The sequence below is a fragment of the Puccinia triticina genome, chromosome 18A (genome assembly GCF_026914185.1).
Source record: "Puccinia triticina chromosome 18A, complete sequence".
Classification (NCBI taxonomy): Eukaryota; Fungi; Basidiomycota; class Pucciniomycetes; order Pucciniales; family Pucciniaceae; genus Puccinia; species Puccinia triticina.
In genome coordinates, this window is record NC_070575.1 from 4,008,618 (window position 1) to 4,025,434 (window position 16,817).

Genomic DNA, 16,817 nt, shown 5'->3' on the forward strand with positions numbered 1-16,817 from the left:
TAAATGCACCCCAAAAATTTACTTCATGTACACCAACATTTTGGTGTAAACACATGTGCACCCCAATATTACTGGGGTGCACTTCTGGAGTACCCCAATTTATTGGTGTGCAGACCTGCTTACCCCAAAAACATTGGGGTGCAGGTGTTAAAACCCCCAGACTGCTTCAATTTTTGGGGTGAAATCTATTGTACACCAAATGAAATGGTGTACATAAGTAGCGCACCCCATTGAGGCAAATTAATCCCCCACCCACCCGCTGGGCTTGTTAGACCTGCACACATCTGTCATCAAGGGGAGTAGCACCCCTTTATGACCAACACAGACCGGTCATCAAGGGTGCTACTCCCCTTGATGACCGGCACAATTGTTCATCGAGGGGAGTAGCACCTCCCCTCAATGACCAACACAGACCAGTCATTGAGGGTGCTACTCCCCTCAATGAACGGCACAATTGTTCATCAAGGGGAGAAGTAGCACCTCCCCTTGATGGCCGGCACAGATTGGTCATTGAGGGGAGGAATTGATGACCAATCTGTGCCGGCCATCAAGGGGAGTGAGCGTAGCACCCCCCCTTGATTACTGGTCTGTGTTGGTCATGGAGGGGAGGTGCTACTCCCCTCAATGACCAATTGTGCTGGTCATCCAGAGGAATAGCACCTCACATCAATGACCAGCACAGATCGGTCATCAATTCCTCCCCTCAATGACCAATCTGTGCCGGTCAATGTGGGGAGGTGCTACTCCCCTTGATGACCAATCTGTGCCGGTAATCAATGGGAGGTGCTATTCCTCTCAAGGACCAATCTGTGCCGGTCATCAAGGAGAGTAGCACCGCCCTCAATGACTGGTCTGTGATGGCCATTGAGGGGAGGTGCTACTCCCCTCAATGAACAATTGTGCTGGTCATCAAGGGGAGTAGCACCCTTGATGACCGGTGTTGGTCATTGAGGGGTGCCACTCCCCTTGATGACTGATTTGTAGTCGGGCGGGTGGGTGCTGGGGTGTTGAGTGGCTCACCCCTTTCACAGGGTGACATATTGGAGTACTGGGGGTTTGCACCCCAGTATGATGGGGTTCTGTGGCTGTGTACACCATAGATTTCACCGGCTTTGGGGTACCCTGTGGCTCACCCCAAATTACATGGGGTATGAGGTGCTGTACCCCATCTTCACAGGGGTGCGCAAAAGTACACCCCAAGTGGTTTGGGGTACATTTCAGCAGTACCCCTTTTTGGTGTGCATGAAGTAAATGTTTGGGGTGCATTTAGGCTGACCCAAAAAATATGGATATCATGTTACATATACAGAATTAGATTGAATAAATAAGAATGAGATTGAATAAATAAGAATGAGATTGAATAAATAAGAATGAGATTGAATAAATGAATTCCATGAGCTGTTGGCATGTCTTTCAGCCATGTATATGGCTTGACCCGAGTCCTGACCCACAACCCGACCAGCCCCGACCCGGACCCGAGTTCATCACAAGCAGGGTTGGGTTTGGGCAGTGCTAACCTGAATCCGACCCGACCCGCCCCAACCCGCAATTATATCTGGGTTGGGTTTGGGCACTGTTTTCCAACCCAAACCCAACCCGGTTTCATCTCTACTAGAAACCCTTACGTGATACCCCAGGAATTTGCCATTTTGAAACGGCTGTAGTTTTGATTTCTTCGAGAGAACCAACTGTTTGAAACCAACTACGTCAGTATGTTCAATTTTGCAAATTTTGGCATAGTGGATTGAAACAAGTTACGTAAGTAACATCTGCAGCCATTTGTGGGGGTTTTGGATAAGAAAAGTCCAAAATTGATATCCTGGTTATCATTGCTGATGTATTGATTAAAATCAATGAAAAATCACTTTTAGACGCCTTTCAGACCTTCCTCAACCCTTATAATGTAACATGGGAGCAGGAGAGAACAGGGAGGAACTAATGTGTATGCACACTATGTTTGCACCTTTAAGCAAAAAAACAAATTGAAACAAAACACGTAAGTATGTCATTTTTTCCCTTGGAAGGGAAGACCAGATTGAAACAGGGTATGTCAGTATGTCCCAGAAGAAAAAATTCCCAGAACTGTCCATTTGAAACAAGTTTCACAGGTTTACGTAAGTATCATTTTTGCCAAAAAAATCATTTTGAAACAATTTACGTAAGGGTGTCTAGTAGGCGCTTGCCGGGGTCCTCAGAGACCCTCCGGGGCTGTCCCTCAGAGCATTCACTGTTTGTTATATTACCAGGTTAAATAAGCCTGGTTTAGCCTCAGGCTTGGTTTCAGGCCAAGGGTCCCTGACAAATGCAAATGCTCTCAAGGGGCTCTCACTGGAGTGGGAAGCTTTGTTAGCTTGTGGTAATCCGGGCAATAGGCGGAGTGGCGAGCGCAAGTTTCCTGATTTCAGGGGCTCACACTTGCTAGAGAACTGGCCAGCCGGAGCCCCGGAGTTCTGACGTTTCTCTTTTTTAGGACCTGTTGGGATAATATAATTTAGATTGATCCCTTGTTCAGTTGTTGCATGTTTCTCCTCAGTTCCTCTCTATTCTTCTCCCGAAATCTAGACGCTTTCATCTGTTTCTTCCTCTTGCGTGTGTCCACTTCACTCTTGAAGGGCCCTGCATCGGGTCCAAATCAAATGTCCAGTAACCGTGGGGCTGCTTACACTTTACCATTGTAGCTTGCCGCCTCTGTTTCGATAGTAGAGGCATATCTATCGCTCAAGGCATCGAGCCCAAACGGGTTGACCTCACGCTTTTTTTGACTTCCGTCCCATGAACCTACGTCATGTTTTCGGAGCGCCAACGACTAGCCTTTCTCATTATGTGCTGCTTACAAGCGGCGCACTACGTAGCACCCGGTCACTGGTCATTCCTGCATGTCGGTCATGAAGCGGACGAAGCAAAACAAGGTATCTTCCTCCGTTTCCTCTTCTCCTACATGACAAGTACATCGAATACGCGAATCACATTACCAAGATTGACCCTCGAAATGCGGAAATTCCTTCATAGCTTTGCTTCAGCCTCTGATAGATAGTCCAAGCCCCTCAAGTGCTGTAAGAATTTCGCCAGACGTACATGAAATATCAGATCCCCAACCGGCCGCGCCTGAAGTGACCCAACAACGTTAGTCATATGTTCCTGTACCACCTAGTAACCTAAACCCAAGAAGCTGAAGAAAGTGGTTGTTTTTGATTATAATTGGTCAGAGATGAACATCGCGGTCTCTCCGGAATGGATACAAAGTATCTGATTCCATACCATCAATCTCGATACCCGCGGTTTTGGAAACTGATGTGATCAACAATTTTGGATAAAAACCAGGGCAAGAATCACTAGTTGAAGCATTGGGAAGCTTGCGTAAGGATCTCTCGACGTTCAACCAAGAAAATAAAGAGTATTCCAAGCACAAACTCACCACAAAAGATTGGCCTACAAAGGACGGAAAACAGCAATACATTAAGGATCATGCGGCTTTCCGGATAAAACTCGATAAATTGGAAAGTTTTTGCCACTTCATACAAATTTCTACGCGAGGTCAATTGTTTGAGCTCACTGGAAAGTACTTGGAGCTCGAACCTCTTCACCTGCCGGCGCCTGCTAAGCCTTCATTGATGAGGCAAATAGTCGGAAAAGTTTACAAAGGAAAGAAGTACGTTACGTTCTATTCCGATTATTTATTTTAACCTTCAAACTTTTGAAAAAAAAAAAATGAGAGGAATTAATGATTGCGGCACTTCTTTCCAGATCATCTAAGGCTCATGAATCCAAGGGGACAAGCTCGACGTCGTCGATCAGAGAACTAATAACGGAGGAGCAAAGACTGGAGGAAGGATCGAATGACTTTCGAGTCGAGCCTGCAGGAAAACTGACCGGGGATACTCTGGATGTGGGGATGGATATGGATCCTGGACTCACATCGGGATGGCTCAAAACTTTAAATGAGCTGTTGCACGAAATCATGTCGACTAAAACGGCGCGCGAGCTCAGGTATCACAACAAGATTCATCTAGAAGGTTTCGAACGCTTCTATCTCCAGCAATTTGTGTTCAGAACCGTCGAACTGATGTACAAGAACGGCATTATCTCTCATGAAGATCTCAAAGAGTTCTTGAAGGATGAAGAAACACGAAAATTAGCTGGCACAAATAACTTTGCAACTCGGCATATGTTCGTCTCCGCTGCGTCTCGTAGCTACCCGGGATGCTCGTCAGACTTCCGCTACTCAGATGAATTTGTTGCTTTACTATCTAGATAGGAACAGTGGCCCCTGGTTTTTGTTCTGAAATGCCTATGATGGAGGGATCTCCATACGATATAGTTTTCACTTTGTCCGACGGTCCATAGCCACCGCAATTTGTTATCCAAGATGTGGACTGCTCCAACTTGCCAACCTGAGAAGGTATGACCATTGAAAATTATTGTTAGTCTTCCAGTTAGCGACCCTCTTTGCAGGCGCTTAACCAGCGCGTCGTTCGTTGCTCTCAGCCGCGCCGGTCCACACGGCGAATATGGCCGGTATGCACAGTTAGGCCAGAAGAGATCGTGTTGCGGCTGGCGCCGGAATGTCCGGTCAAGATCAACGCGCCTGATCTTGCGCGAGAGATCAATCGAATCGAACTGGTGGAAGTCGCGGCTTCTGCGGGGAAGGGAGCCCGCTCACGCAGCGTCGCCTCCGTTGGCGAGCTTAACAAAGCCTCTCAGCAAGAGCCTCGAAGAGACAGCCCCGCAGGGTCTCTGTCTCGAGATTGACGGGAGGTCGCACTTTGTGCAAGGCGCTTGGAGCCCCTGCCCCCGCTAACTTAACCAAGTCCCTCCCTCCTGTCCGTGGAGTGGTAAAACAGTCCTGTGGGACGGCGCCCCCCCTTCAATTACAGAGGCACTTAGTTAAGTTAGCTGCCCCCGGCATGCGAGGGACTTGTGCGAAATTCGCTCCGTTAGGAGGGACTTGAGCCTAACGTCTCACGGTTGGGCGCTTTTGGTGAAGCCAACATTTCGCTAGCTCCACCGCCCATGCGTCCCCCGGAGCTGGCAGCCGCGGATCGAGCGGCTCTCCTGCGCCGATCCATACAGGAAACTCGGGACGATTGGAAGAACACGATTCCTTGCAAGATCGTGGTGGACGGGGCAGGAGCAGGATCTGGGGGAGCCGGAGGCGCTCATGGGCCGACGGGTCTGGTGAGAATCTTGGCCACGCACACGCAGACAGAAACAGGTATATCGCCCTGCACTGTGTTCATCGCGGCTGTGCGGGAAAGACCCGGCTGCTTGCTCTTGTTCTGCGGACACATTCCGTGCACAAAAAAAAAAAAGGGAAAACAAGGGGGACAGAGGAGGTAAACAAGGGTATAGTGTATGTATTGCTAGTGTCCATATGCGAGAGAAGAGGGATAAGCAAGCAAAGATGGGCTATTTGGGCTGGTCGAACATCTTGATGAGCGCGCCGACGGCGACGCTTTTCCTGAACGGGGCCGTAGCCACCGGCGACGGGCGGGAGGACCTGAGCGGGACGGGGGGCGAGGCGACGGAGGCGGGGGAGCGGCGGGCGGCGGAGGCGAGCGTGGGTCTGGCGTAGTTGTGTCTCGGGGGCAGGTGGTGGGTGGGCGGGGATTGCGGGGCGGGCGAGAAGCGGGAGGACGGGAGCTCTGTACACACACACACATCAGTCTCTAGGGGGGGGGGGGGATGGAAGGGGGGGGGGGGGGCTTAACTGGAGGGGCTGCCGGGAGAGTCGGGGATTCCGGGGTAGGCGCGGGAGTACAGGTCGGGCGTCCGGCGGAGATGGCTGTGGCCGGCGAAGCCGAGCGGCGAGGGCGCCTTGGCGGCCAGTGCGGAGGTGTATCTGGGCCGGGGGCTGGCGCCGGAGACGGGGGTGGTCGGCGTGGAGCGTGCGGAGGGGCTTGCGGGGGTCGAGGTGCTGGGCGGGCGCAGCTTGGAGGCCATGGTGGCCGGCGAGGCCGGCTTCCAGGGCGCGCGTGCGTGGGCCCCGGGCGTCGTGGTGGCGAGGGGAGGGGTGGAGTATGCGCGGGTTTTGTCGCGGGCCGGGCGCTGGTCGCGCAGCGTGGAGATGTACTCGGACTGTCGGAGATCGTCTTCGGGGGTGTTGTTGGTGTCGGCGTCGTCTTGCGGGGCGTGCTTGGATTCGAGGAGGGCGAGGCGGGCGTTGAGGTCGACGAAGTCTTTCTGGAGGGCGATGAGATAGTCGCTCTTGATGTCGGGGCCGCGTTTCTGGGCCATCTGTTGCTCGACCTGTTGGAGGAGCTGTTCCTGCTGTCTGAGGGTGGTGTCGAGGTGGGAGACCTTGGCGGTGGCCCAGGTGCGGAGCTGGTCGAGTTTCTGGGTCTGGGCGTCGAGGGCGAGTTCGAGGTTTCGTGCGCGGTCGCTCTCGACGGCGAGCTGGTGCTCGAGGGCGAGACACTTGGAGCAGCCGGCCTTGGTGGTGGTGGTGGCGGTGGTGGTGGTAAGGGCGGACTGGAAGGAGTGGCGCGAGCTGATCTTGAGCGGCTGGGTGGTGTTGCAGAGCTGGTCGAGCGCGCTCTGCCGGCTCGTCGAGGCGCGCGTGCTGAGGCTTGCCGAGCCGTTGACGACCCGCAGGACGCGCTCCGGCGAGCCCCGCTCGTCGCGGGGCGTGCGCGTCTGGCGGATGATCTGCTGGGCCTCCGTCAGCGCCCCGTCCTGGTTCTCGTCTGCCCCGCCAGAGCCCGGGCTCGGCATCCATGGCAGATGTTCGGGGGTGACGAGCTGGCGCAGGTCGTGGATATCGCTGGGCCCGATCTCCGATGCATCCGATCCTGGCCCGAAACATGAGGTTAGTGCTTCCGCCTGGGAGTGGATATGTAGTAGACACACACCTCGGCGTGAGGCTGAGTGCCTGAAGGGTGCGGTGAGTGCTGATCCGATCTTCCTGACGATGGCTGTTCCTGAGCGCGGGCTGGGTGTGGGGGAGGGCGTGTTTGTGCGTTTGCGGGTGTTGTTGTGGGTTGGGGAGGGGGTGTTTGTGCGTTTGTTGTTGATGTTGGGTTGTTGTTCTAGGGGCGGGGGTGGCTTGCGCTTGCTGCTGGGGGATGGCTGCTGCTGGCTGGTGGGGGAGCCATAGTGTGGGGAGTAGTGGGCGTTGTTGGGGGGGCGCAGATGGGGGTTGTGCATGAATCGGTGGCGGTGGTGTTCTCCCTGGAAGCTTTTGCGTTCGCGGTCGATGTTGCTGGCTGAGGGCGAGGGTGCTGGGCTGGGCGATCCGTCGGGGCTGGCCATGTTTTTATGTGGTGGGAGAGTGCACTGGCCCTTTCTTTCGATATCTCAACCGGCCCGGCCGTCGGAGGAGACAACGGGCACACGGCGGGTGCGGCGCGCCGGCTGAATATAGCTGGGCGGGACCCCCTTGTGGACTCCGCTCAGAGAAACAACACCAGCTCCCAAGTTGTACTGAACAGAGATGACCAGTCCCCCCGGTAACATTCCCCAAAACAAACATCTGCATTGGACCATCCAACATCACAAAATGGTACGGCTCAAGTATGTTCCATCTCCGAACATTAGGCACACGTCTTCCAAGCAGCAGCCTCAAAACAGCTTCCAGGGACATTCATCTCTCCCACTTGCCAAATGGGCACTCCTTTCATCGTACTTGGTTTCTTGGTGGGCTCGCGTGCCAACCTCCTCCGTGTCAAAGACGATAAAGCACAGCCTTTGTCGATGGACGTGAATTACCCGATCAAGACAAACCACCACCGGTTCGCCCTTTGTCCGAGCAACTGCACACTTTTCGCAAGCCCCAGGGCCTCATGAGGAGACCATATCGGGCTATTCCAAAAGCCTGTCACGTGCTAAACTTGTCTTGAGGCTGTCAGACGAAAAACTTGCCCCAGATCAAAATCCAACTTTCACTAACACATGGTCACGTGCCAGCTTGGGGAGGTGAAGTTTGATGCATTTTGGGCGCACCGCAGCACTGCGCGAGCTCCAGCCGTCGCGGCGCTTCGGCGGCCACCATATCGTGCAGCTGCACAGTTTGGAGAAAGCCACACACCCCGCGAAGATGTACAGCCAGAACCAGAACAGACAGCCATACCCACCATTCGAAACAACGACACCACCATACTACAACAGCCACTACTCCAGCTACTCGAACCACTACAACTCACCACGAACATTCGCCCAGACACCCCCACCCCCCCCACCACCACTGACGAACACCATCAGGCCAGACAGCAGGCAGTCATCAGCCGTCCTACACCAGCAGCCACCAAACTCACAACAGCATCTATGGAATGAAGAATGGCCTCGGCACTGGGCTTGGACAGGCGTCGACATCCCAATCCACAACCTGCGCGCACTCAGCCAGAACATCGAGCAGAAATCAGCAGCGGGCCACATCGACCTCAGCCCAGATGACATCGCAGCCGACATCTCATCGGGGGAAGTGCTCAGCTACAGCTTCGGAAAAGACCGATGGAAAGTAGAAGTCGGTAAGCAGAAAAAAAAACACACTTTGCAGGCATCTCAAACTAACCAAAAAACGACGCCACAGTCAAAGCCCACTCCAGAAGACCCTCCGCACCATCCACCCCAACAAACACCACCCATCCGCAACACCCGCGCCAACGGAAGCCGACGAATACCGCCGGCCCAGACCACCATCTGTCACTCTACCTCACCTGCCACGAGCTCGAGGTTGATTGGCCTGTTTCGCGCGCCATCTCCACCTCCATCCTCATCTCCATCAAGGAACCCCGCATCCCCCTCCATCTCAACCCGATCACCGACCTCGGATCGCCCGCTGAGGGTTGGATCTGGCGCACCTGCTGCGACGAACACAGCTTCGAACGCGAACGCGAAGTCTGGGGTACTACCACCCACTCTCACACATTCACCCACACACACACACACGCTGACTGACTGTTTTTTTTTTTGCATAGAATGTCACGACTTTCCCTCTCTCTCTAGCTTGCTCGAGAACCCTAGAGTCGCGCTCTTCGACTCCTGCATCCTCACCATCCAGATCGGATCCCCCGCGACGGTCTCGATACCCCAGATACCCAATGCGAGCTATGTGCCCCAGTTGAGTCTCCCTCTTTCCCTGATCCCCCACTCACTTTCCACACTAACCCATCCTTGGGTAAGTTCTATCCTAGAGAGCCTGGAGTCGCTGCTCGACGACCCGAACACGTCGGACCTGCAGATCCTAGTGACCGAGATCGACGAGCGGATGGGCCCGGATGAGGAGGAGGAGCATGGCGGGCGGAGACGCGCGGCGCCGACCCGGTTCCGCAAACGGCTGCTCTACGCTCACTCCAGCATCCTCAAGCGCCGCTCCGAGTACTTCCAGACCATGCTCGCCGACGAGGCCAGTGGCGGGGGATGGGCCGAGTCCAGCACCCTGTCCTCCTCCACAACCTCCTCGTCTCTCGTCCCTAAGCACTCCGGGCTCGAGCGCAAGCTGGGCCTCATCCGGATCGCCGACTTCGACTTTGTCACCGTCTACTGGGTCCGTCTCTTCTCCTCCCCCCACAAAAAAAAAACCCGCATCTGGTGTTGCTTTTCTGACTTCGTTCGGCCGACAGCTCGTCAGGTGGCTGTATTCGAATCGGATCTTCTTCAGCGACCACGAGGACGTCCGCGGCCAATGCCAGCGCGGCGCTGTCCTGGCAAGCTTTGACGAGGCCGGCCGGAGCCCGGTGGTAGATCCGTGGGTATGGCAGACGCATGGGGACCATCCTCGGGGAGACGTCTCGCGGGCGGGCGAAGAGGGCCCTGGCGGGGGCAGTCGAGAGCCGGCTCCCCAGCCGGAGCCGGCCCCCAGACAACCCGCAGCCTCGGCGTCCGCGTCGTCCTCCCGGAGAGCACAGCACCCCACCATGACGAATACCCCACACGGATTCCCGCCCTTCTCCGCCGTCCCGAAGCCCTCAGAACCCGTCCTCTCCTCCCCCACCACTCCGCTCCATGCGCCTCTGCACCAGGGGCCCAAGAGATCGAGCGACTGGGTCGGCGGCGACCCGCACTTGCACCCCGTCCACATGGCCCCCAAAGGTCTCCCCCCCTCTCCCTTCTCCTTAGAAAACCTTTAGAACTGATTTTTGGGCGACCGTTGGTGTGCAGCTTCGGCGTTCTCCGTCTATCGCCTTGCTCATCGCTACGAACTTACCGACCTCCAACACATCGCGATCACCCATCTCTGTTCCCACCTCACTCCCGCATCCGCCTTCCCGATCCTGCTCGCAAGCTTCGTCTTCCCCGAGCTGCATGCCCAAGTCAAGGTCCGTCCCGCTTCTCCCCTCCCTCGTTCTTCCCCGACCGAAAGCTGATGTGTGTGTGTGGCGAGCACAGGCGTATTGTCTGGCCCATTACGTCAGTCTTGCCCCTGCGCTCTTTCTCCCCGTCTCTCTCCCGATGTCTTGTTGTTGATGAGGACGGCGGACGTAGTTCGAGATCCTTAGTCAGCCCGAGTTCAGTAGGTGTTACTCGGAAGTAGGCGAGGGGCTGTGGGAGCACGGCGGCGAAGTGCTGCTCTCGTTCACCATGAGCGTCAGTTTTCCCATCCCCCCTCTTTCTCTCTCTGACGCATTCAGGCGGTTGCTTATATCTGCTGTGTGGACACACACGGGCGGTGTTAGTTGATGCCTGGGCCGGCCGTGCGAGTATGACCTCTTCTTTATTTATTCTCCGTTGATCCGAGGGAACGCCCTCTGGGATGTCTAGGTTCATTGTTCGCTGCTTGGCTATCGTCCTTGTACAGTATCGCCCTTTTTTCTTCCCCGCCCTGCAGGCCCTTCCTCCTCTTTTTCGGGGGGAGGCTTGAGGGAGGACGGTCTCCAGTGTTGTATGTACGTTTTTGTACGGCTTCCGTGTAGGCCAGTCAATGTTGTTGTTTTTCTAGTGGATATCCTGGCAGCAGAGATGGTGATCATACGCGAAGGGGCTTTCTCGTTGGTGCAGTCGGTGATTGTGGTGGGTGGGCAGGCCTGCCTGGGGTCGTGCCAAGGAGCCCATTTCAAGCTCCCCCAAGTTCAAGCTTTGTGTCCAACACTGCTGGCCACCAACCAAAAGAAAAAAAAAATTATTATCTCCAGCCCAAACAACAGCTAGCTCCCGGACCCTGACGAAAACGGAGGGCGGAAACGCTAGCACCCTCCTGAATCTCGGGTGCGCAAGATCCATGGGCAGATTCAGATCTCAGCCCAAGAAGGCATCTTAGACAAACGTCCCCCGGCCTGAGAAAATCAAGGACGAAGTCTCTGTGGGGCCTTTTTTCCTCTCGCCTTTTTTGAGGGACTTGTTAGAGCCTGTCATACCATGGTATGAAAATACGATGTTTCAGAACTTGATGTGTAGCTCTCTCAAAACTGCTTCTGAGGACCGGAAGTGATGGGGACCAAGACGCAGCGGCGAGCCTGATCAGAGTGATGAATCGCAACCATTCAACCCATCCCCGGTGTTCATTCTCGGGTTCAGGTTTTTTCGAACGGGGTGTGACTTGAATGGTTTAGCTGGTGCCGGTGGTGAGGGAAAGGTCCTGGCAACTTGCTGGGGGTTTGGTTGCTTTGGGGATGTGGCAATATCTGGAGCTCCTTGGAGTCGGACTCGGTCGAGAGGAAACACGCTCTCGGTGGTTATTAATGTGAACCAATGCCGCCGAATCCTGGTTGTTTCAATTTTCCGCCAGTCATCTCACCTCTTCCCCAACACTATCTGTCAATACCATTGTAAAATCTCTCCAACAACAAAACCGGCAGGAATACTTCCCGCCAAATTCTCGCATTTCCAACCTCATCTCCAACTTGCAAAATGAAGTTCACAATCATATCGACGGTTGTAGCCTTAACGATGGCCACTTCAGTTCAAAGCAAGGCATTGAAACCCGACATTTCCGCCTATGCATGCCTGAATGCGAACGATAGGACAAAGGGAATGTGCATCCTCAAGGGAGGAGATAAGAAGAATCCCACGTATTTTCGTAAGTTTATATCCCCACACCTCCTTCCTGTAGATGAAGATCTGAGCTGGAAATAACAGCTGACAGATAACCGTTATTCTTTTTTATTGCCTCTTTGATAGTCAACGACGCCCCCATTACGCCTGATGGTAAAAAGTTTAGCTGTGTGGGTGTGAAGATCAATAACGTGCCTGCGACAGATTTTGGCTGTTGTCAAAGACGCACTGCTCCGACAAATCCCGGGGTTTGTCCAAATACTTCCACTTCTACTCAAAGCTCTATTCAGCCCCAATAACCAAAGAGATCAAAATGCAGCTAACCTTTGAATGCTCTCTTTGGAAAAAATCAATGCAGAGTACTGCTGCAGGTGGCTCAACAACCGCAAATAATAAGGGTTTGAGCGACCAGGAATATCGCAAAGTCTGCACAGGTCCTGATACTTCTTACCCTTCAAACGAAAAGGGTCGCTGGGGACACTGAATATTCATTTTTCATGTGCACATACTGCTATACGCATTTACTGCCAAAGACTCTTTGTCCAGGTAGAAAAACATACTGTAGTAGATACACAATCTCTTGTTCACTTTTTGTTTGTCCTTTATTCATTCACATTAGTGGGTATCAAACATGAGAAATCCACACTTTGAAACCACTCAGTTAGCCAGAAATAAAATTTGTCACCAGCAGATACCAAAATGGGGTAGGTGAACAGCCAACATGTTTTAAAATAGGGGATATCAGATATGATCAAAACCACCATTATGTACTTGACAGGTTTGGAAAAACCCACCATTTTGAATAAATGTTGGTCCTTAGGGACAACTTGATCAGGTTCTCAGCAATTGGAAGGCGGAATTAGCCCTAGAAAGATTTCTTCAAGACTCAAGATGTTTCCTGGAACATCTCACATGATAACTCTCTCATCAATCCCCACTCCCTCTCCCCCCATGATTTTCCTTTTTCCTTTCTTTGTCTTCTCAAAACTGTTCTCAATTCCTCCCCATTCTTCCCTTATAACACCAGCATAGCTGTAGTTGTGTTTTGTTTAAAATTGTGTCCTCTCTTTTCACAAGGCACTTCAATTCATAGTGTGCAATTGCATAGGCCAAAATTCACTTTTTAAAAAAATGTTGGTCCTTCACCTAATGCTGGATGAAATGTCAAACACCTGTCACATGATTACAGTTGTGGACTCAAAGTCAATTCCAGAATGTTCCTAAGCTCAGTCTCTTTCCAGAATCAAGCAATCTCAAGTCTGAGTGAGTCAAGAACAGCCCACCTCAACTGAACACCAATATAAACACAAGTGTCACCTAACAAGGAAATTTGTGCAAATTAACTTTGCTTTGGGTCCAGTGGGAAGCAGCAAGGAGAAGACAGAATAGGAGAAATAATCAGTCCTAGCTTTTAAAATTGAAGTCAAGGTTGAACAAGGGTAACATGTGTCAGGATGTAAATGGGTCCGGGCCACCCAACGCTGACCCAAGACCCAATGGGTCATGGGGCGGGCCCAGGCAGGTTTTATGGGAAATTTGGTTGACCCAAACCCAACCCAAACCAACCCAAGTTGGGAAAATTATGGGTTGGGTTCAGGCAGCCTTTTTGGTTTTTGGGTCGACCCAAAACCCCAAAATTGACCCAACTATGACTGGTGGATCATCACTTTTGCCAGTTTCTCTGCTCCCACCGGCTTCCACCTCTCCCCTCCATGCCCTTACCCCAATGGCAATATCAACTAGAGCTGCAAAATGTATATGATTGCCAGATCCTGACCCACCAATGTCGTCTGAGGCGTTAAGACTGTCTGGCGCTGACACTGAAACCAAGGAAACAGCCACCCCAACCCCAACCCCTGCAGATTCAAGAAAAACAACCAAACAGACACGCCTACCAAAAAAAAAGAAATAAAATCTCACAAGTGATGTTTGGTCTTATTTCAACAAGGAAACCAACAGTCAGTATTATTTTCAAAGTCTCTTCAAATGTGATTGTAGCAATATTCTAACATGAAATTTGAATATACATATAACAATTTTGCAGGCCCCAAATTCCATGCAGTCTGTAAGTCTTGCAAGCTCAGAATGGATGGTAAAAGTACAAATGGAACAAATCACATGTGGCGCCACCTTGAGCAATGTCCCTCCCAACTCAGCAAGCAGAAGCAATCTCTTTTGAATTTTGGTAAGGGCGCGTCCACATTTCTGTCAAGAAACTTCCTGCACCATTTTGATCAAGATGATCATTGCACACAAGCAACTGTTCACTTTGGTTAACCACCGTCTTCTCTTTTTCGGGGGGAGGCTTGAGGGAGGACGGTCTCCAGTGTTGTATGTACGTTTTTGTACGGCTTCCGTGTAGGCCAGTCAATGTTGTTGTTTTTCTAGTGGATATCCTGGCAGCAGAGATGGTGATCATACGCGAAGGGGCTTTCTCGTTGGTGCAGTCGGTGATTGTGGTGGGTGGGCAGGCCTGCCTGGGGTCGTGCCAAGGAGCCCATTTCAAGCTCCCCCAAGTTCAAGCTTTGTGTCCAACACTGCTGGCCACCAACCAAAAGAAAAAAAAAATTATTATCTCCAGCCCAAACAACAGCTAGCTCCCGGACCCTGACGAAAACGGAGGGCGGAAACGCTAGCACCCTCCTGAATCTCGGGTGCGCAAGATCCATGGGCAGATTCAGATCTCAGCCCAAGAAGGCATCTTAGACAAACGTCCCCCGGCCTGAGAAAATCAAGGACGAAGTCTCTGTGGGGCCTTTTTTCCTCTCGCCTTTTTTGAGGGACTTGTTAGAGCCTGTCATACCATGGTATGAAAATACGATGTTTCAGAACTTGATGTGTAGCTCTCTCAAAACTGCTTCTGAGGACCGGAAGTGATGGGGACCAAGACGCAGCGGCGAGCCTGATCAGAGTGATGAATCGCAACCATTCAACCCATCCCCGGTGTTCATTCTCGGGTTCAGGTTTTTTCAAAGGGGGTGTGACTTGAATGGTTTAGCTGGTGCCGGTGGTGAGGGAAAGGTCCTGGCAACTTGCTGGGGGTTTGGTTGCTTTGGGGATGTGGCAATATCTGGAGCTCCTTGGAGTCGGACTCGGTCGAGAGGAAACACGCTCTCGGTGGTTATTAATGTGAACCAATGCCGCCGAATCCTGGTTGTTTCAATTTTCCGCCAGTCATCTCACCTCTTCCCCAACACTATCTGTCAATACCATTGTAAAATCTCTCCAACAACAAAACCGGCAGGAATACTTCCCGCCAAATTCTCGCATTTCCAACCTCATCTCCAACTTGCAAAATGAAGTTCACAATCATATCGACGGTTGTAGCCTTAACGATGGCCACTTCAGTTCAAAGCAAGGCATTGAAACCCGACATTTCCGCCTATGCATGCCTGAATGCGAACGATAGGACAAAGGGAATGTGCATCCTCAAGGGAGGAGATAAGAAGAATCCCACGTATTTTCGTAAGTTTATATCCCCACACCTCCTTCCTGTAGATGAAGATCTGAGCTGGAAATAACAGCTGACAGATAACCGTTATTCTTTTTTATTGCCTCTTTGATAGTCAACGACGCCCCCATTACGCCTGATGGTAAAAAGTTTAGCTGTGTGGGTGTGAAGATCAATAACGTGCCTGCGACAGATTTTGGCTGTTGTCAAAGACGCACTGCTCCGACAAATCCCGGGGTTTGTCCAAATACTTCCACTTCTACTCAAAGCTCTATTCAGCCCCAATAACCAAAGAGATCAAAATGCAGCTAACCTTTGAATGCTCTCTTTGGAAAAAATCAATGCAGAGTACTGCTGCAGGTGGCTCAACAACCGCAAATAATAAGGGTTTGAGCGACCAGGAATATCGCAAAGTCTGCACAGGTCCTGATACTTCTTACCCTTCAAACAAAAAGGGTCGCTGGGGACACTGAATATTCATTTTTCATGTGCACATACTGCTATACGCATTTACTGCCAAAGACTCTTTGTCCAGGTAGAAAAACATACTGTAGTAGATACACAATCTCTTGTTCACTTTTTGTTTGTCCTTTATTCATTCACATTAGTGGGTATCAAACATGAGAAATCCACACTTTGAAACCACTCAGTTAGCCAGAAATAAAATTTGTCACCAGCAGATACCAAAATGGGGTAGGTGAACAGCCAACATGTTTTAAAATAGGGGATATCAGATATGATCAAAACCACCATTATGTACTTGACAGGTTTGGAAAAACCCACCATTTTGAATAAATGTTGGTCCTTAGGGACAACTTGATCAGGTTCTCAGCAATTGGAAGGCGGAATTAGCCCTAGAAAGATTTCTTCAAGACTCAAGATGTTTCCTGGAACATCTCACATGATAACTCTCTCATCAATCCCCACTCCCTCTCCCCCCATGATTTTCCTTTTTCCTTTCTTTGTCTTCTCAAAACTGTTCTCAATTCCTCCCCATTCTTCCCTTATAACACCAGCATAGCTGTAGTTGTGTTTGGTTTAAAATTGTGTCCTCTCTTTTCACAAGGCACTTCAATTCATAGTGTGCAATGCCATAGGCCAAAATTCACTTTTTAAAAAAATGTTGGTCCTTCACCTAATGCTGGATGAAATGTCAAACACCTGTCACATGATTACAGTTGTGGACTCAAAGTCAATTCCAGAATGTTCCTAAGCTGTAGCCGTGCGTCCTAGGGATTACGTAACCCCCGGACTTACTATTACAAGGCTTCTTACGTAGATGTATCGAAGACTATTTCTCTCCTTTGGTATTATGTATTTCACTTATGTTACATATGATCATGCCTATTATGTATTTTACCGCAGCATAAATATCTCATCCTATTTCATGCTGCCTATGCTATTTCACTCGTAGTTATCATTGGTTGTACTCAAAAGGCTT

General features: G+C 51.4%; 4 protein-coding genes across 4 annotated transcripts; 3 read left to right on the plus strand and 1 right to left on the minus strand.

The window, feature by feature from the left end:
* Positions 1 to 5,703: 5,703 nt before the first annotated feature.
* Positions 5,704 to 7,248, minus strand: PtA15_18A437 (uncharacterized protein; the record flags this gene model as incomplete). Its single annotated transcript, XM_053164974.1, has 2 exons — positions 5,704 to 6,788; positions 6,849 to 7,248. 2 exons carry the CDS (start codon positions 7,246 to 7,248, stop codon positions 5,704 to 5,706), a joined length of 1,485 nt encoding a protein of 494 aa, XP_053028931.1.
* Positions 7,249 to 8,032: 784 nt separating this feature from the next.
* Positions 8,033 to 10,640, plus strand: PtA15_18A438 (uncharacterized protein; the record flags this gene model as incomplete). Its single annotated transcript, XM_053164975.1, has 8 exons — positions 8,033 to 8,462; positions 8,525 to 8,839; positions 8,913 to 9,481; positions 9,558 to 10,026; positions 10,096 to 10,253; positions 10,324 to 10,344; positions 10,420 to 10,521; positions 10,611 to 10,640. 8 exons carry the CDS (start codon positions 8,033 to 8,035, stop codon positions 10,638 to 10,640), a joined length of 2,094 nt encoding a protein of 697 aa, XP_053028932.1.
* A 1,141-nt stretch (positions 10,641 to 11,781) lies between these two features.
* Positions 11,782 to 12,409, plus strand: PtA15_18A439 (uncharacterized protein; the record flags this gene model as incomplete). The annotated part of the gene is made up of 3 exons (XM_053164976.1): positions 11,782 to 11,950; positions 12,052 to 12,173; positions 12,284 to 12,409. 3 exons carry the CDS (start codon positions 11,782 to 11,784, stop codon positions 12,407 to 12,409), a joined length of 417 nt encoding a protein of 138 aa, XP_053028933.1.
* A 2,851-nt stretch (positions 12,410 to 15,260) lies between these two features.
* On the plus strand, positions 15,261 to 15,849 carry PtA15_18A440 (uncharacterized protein; the record flags this gene model as incomplete). The annotated part of the gene is made up of 3 exons (XM_053164978.1): positions 15,261 to 15,390; positions 15,492 to 15,613; positions 15,724 to 15,849. 3 exons carry the CDS (start codon positions 15,261 to 15,263, stop codon positions 15,847 to 15,849), a joined length of 378 nt encoding a protein of 125 aa, XP_053028934.1.
* Between the last annotated feature and the right edge of the window lie 968 nt (positions 15,850 to 16,817).